Source organism: Eurypyga helias, unplaced genomic scaffold (assembly GCF_000690775.1).
Source record: "Eurypyga helias isolate BGI_N326 unplaced genomic scaffold, ASM69077v1 scaffold19715, whole genome shotgun sequence".
NCBI lineage: Eukaryota > Metazoa > Chordata > Aves > Eurypygiformes > Eurypygidae > Eurypyga > Eurypyga helias.
The window spans coordinates 357-1,426 of record NW_010252267.1 but is presented as its reverse complement, the minus strand read 5'-3'; the positions used below and the strand labels follow the sequence as shown (position 1 = coordinate 1,426).

General features: G+C 56.9%; 1 protein-coding gene across 1 annotated transcript in view; it reads right to left on the bottom strand.

Moving 5' to 3' along the window:
- The window catches only part of FBLN7 (fibulin 7), a gene marked incomplete at its 5' end in the record, with an annotated part of 1,623 nt that overhangs the window by 244 nt on the left and 309 nt on the right, over window positions 1-1,070 (bottom strand). The window contains 3 exon segments of the mRNA XM_010152319.1: window positions 1-2; window positions 4-139; window positions 320-458. The exon segment at window positions 1-2 is cut by the window's left edge and continues 244 nt beyond it. Of these exon segments, the coding sequence (XP_010150621.1) occupies window positions 1-2; window positions 4-139; window positions 320-458 (277 nt within the window).

Here is a 1,070-nt window from a genome sequence, read left to right as displayed (position 1 = left end):
ACCAGCCGCTGTGGCCATGCGGAATAGCGGAGTGGGCGTCAGCAGGTTGGAGGGAAGGGGAAGGTAGTGGAAAGAGATGGTTTTGGGAGCTTGGTGGCACAACCGGCTCTCCATCGGGCAGGGGTTGCGCTCACACTGGCTGCAAAGGCAAAAAAAAAGCCAGGGAAGGGGGGGGAAGGTTTTCAGGGAACTCCAAGGACGCGGGATCCATCCTCGGTGGTTCTGGATCCACGTGGATGCTATGCGCGTGTTTTTGGGACCCCCAAAAAACCACCAACACGGGGACTGGGTTTGCCCCCCACCCCCTGTCTGCACTTACAAGGGTGACGTTTTGACGTAGGTGACGTTGCCGGCGGGCTGGGGACACTGGGGGCTGACGCACTGGAAGCCCCCCCCCGTGTTGATGCAGGCGGTGCCCCTCGTGCAGTTATCCTGGGACAGGGCACACTCATCGATGTCTGCAAAACAGGAGCAGGCAGTGGGGTCAAGCTCGCCAGGGGGACCCCAAAACGAGCCCTCCAAGGGGTCCCTTTTGGCAGAAAACAGCACCTTGAAATGGGTCAAACGTGATCAAAAAGCATGGCTGGAAACACCTAAACCGACTAATATCCCCTTCTGCACCCACTCTGCTCCCTGCCCCAGCCCCCCATCTCCGCCCTGGGGCAGCGAGGGTTAACGGCAAGGCTCTGGCAGTGGGAGGGCAGCTTATTTTCCCGACTTCCCACTCAATTGTTTGGAGTCACCATGTATTTTAGGTACCAAACACCGATGTCACCACTAAGACACGTGGAAACAGCATGGGGAGCTTTGAATGCAGACCCTGGCTGGGAGCATCAGCTACGGAACGTGCGGGAATTGGGGAGAAAAGGAGAATGCCTGCGTTTTCTCATCGTGATCTGCAATAATCAACATTTTATAGCATGAAAAACCACATCCCCCCGCTTTCAAACGAGCAGTTCTGGCCACCCACCATCCCTACCTGCTGCTGCTTCGCTTCACTCCCAACCCGCATCCCGACTCCCACGTTTTAGGAGATGCTGCCAGCCCCCTCACCACCTAATTCTTGCTTT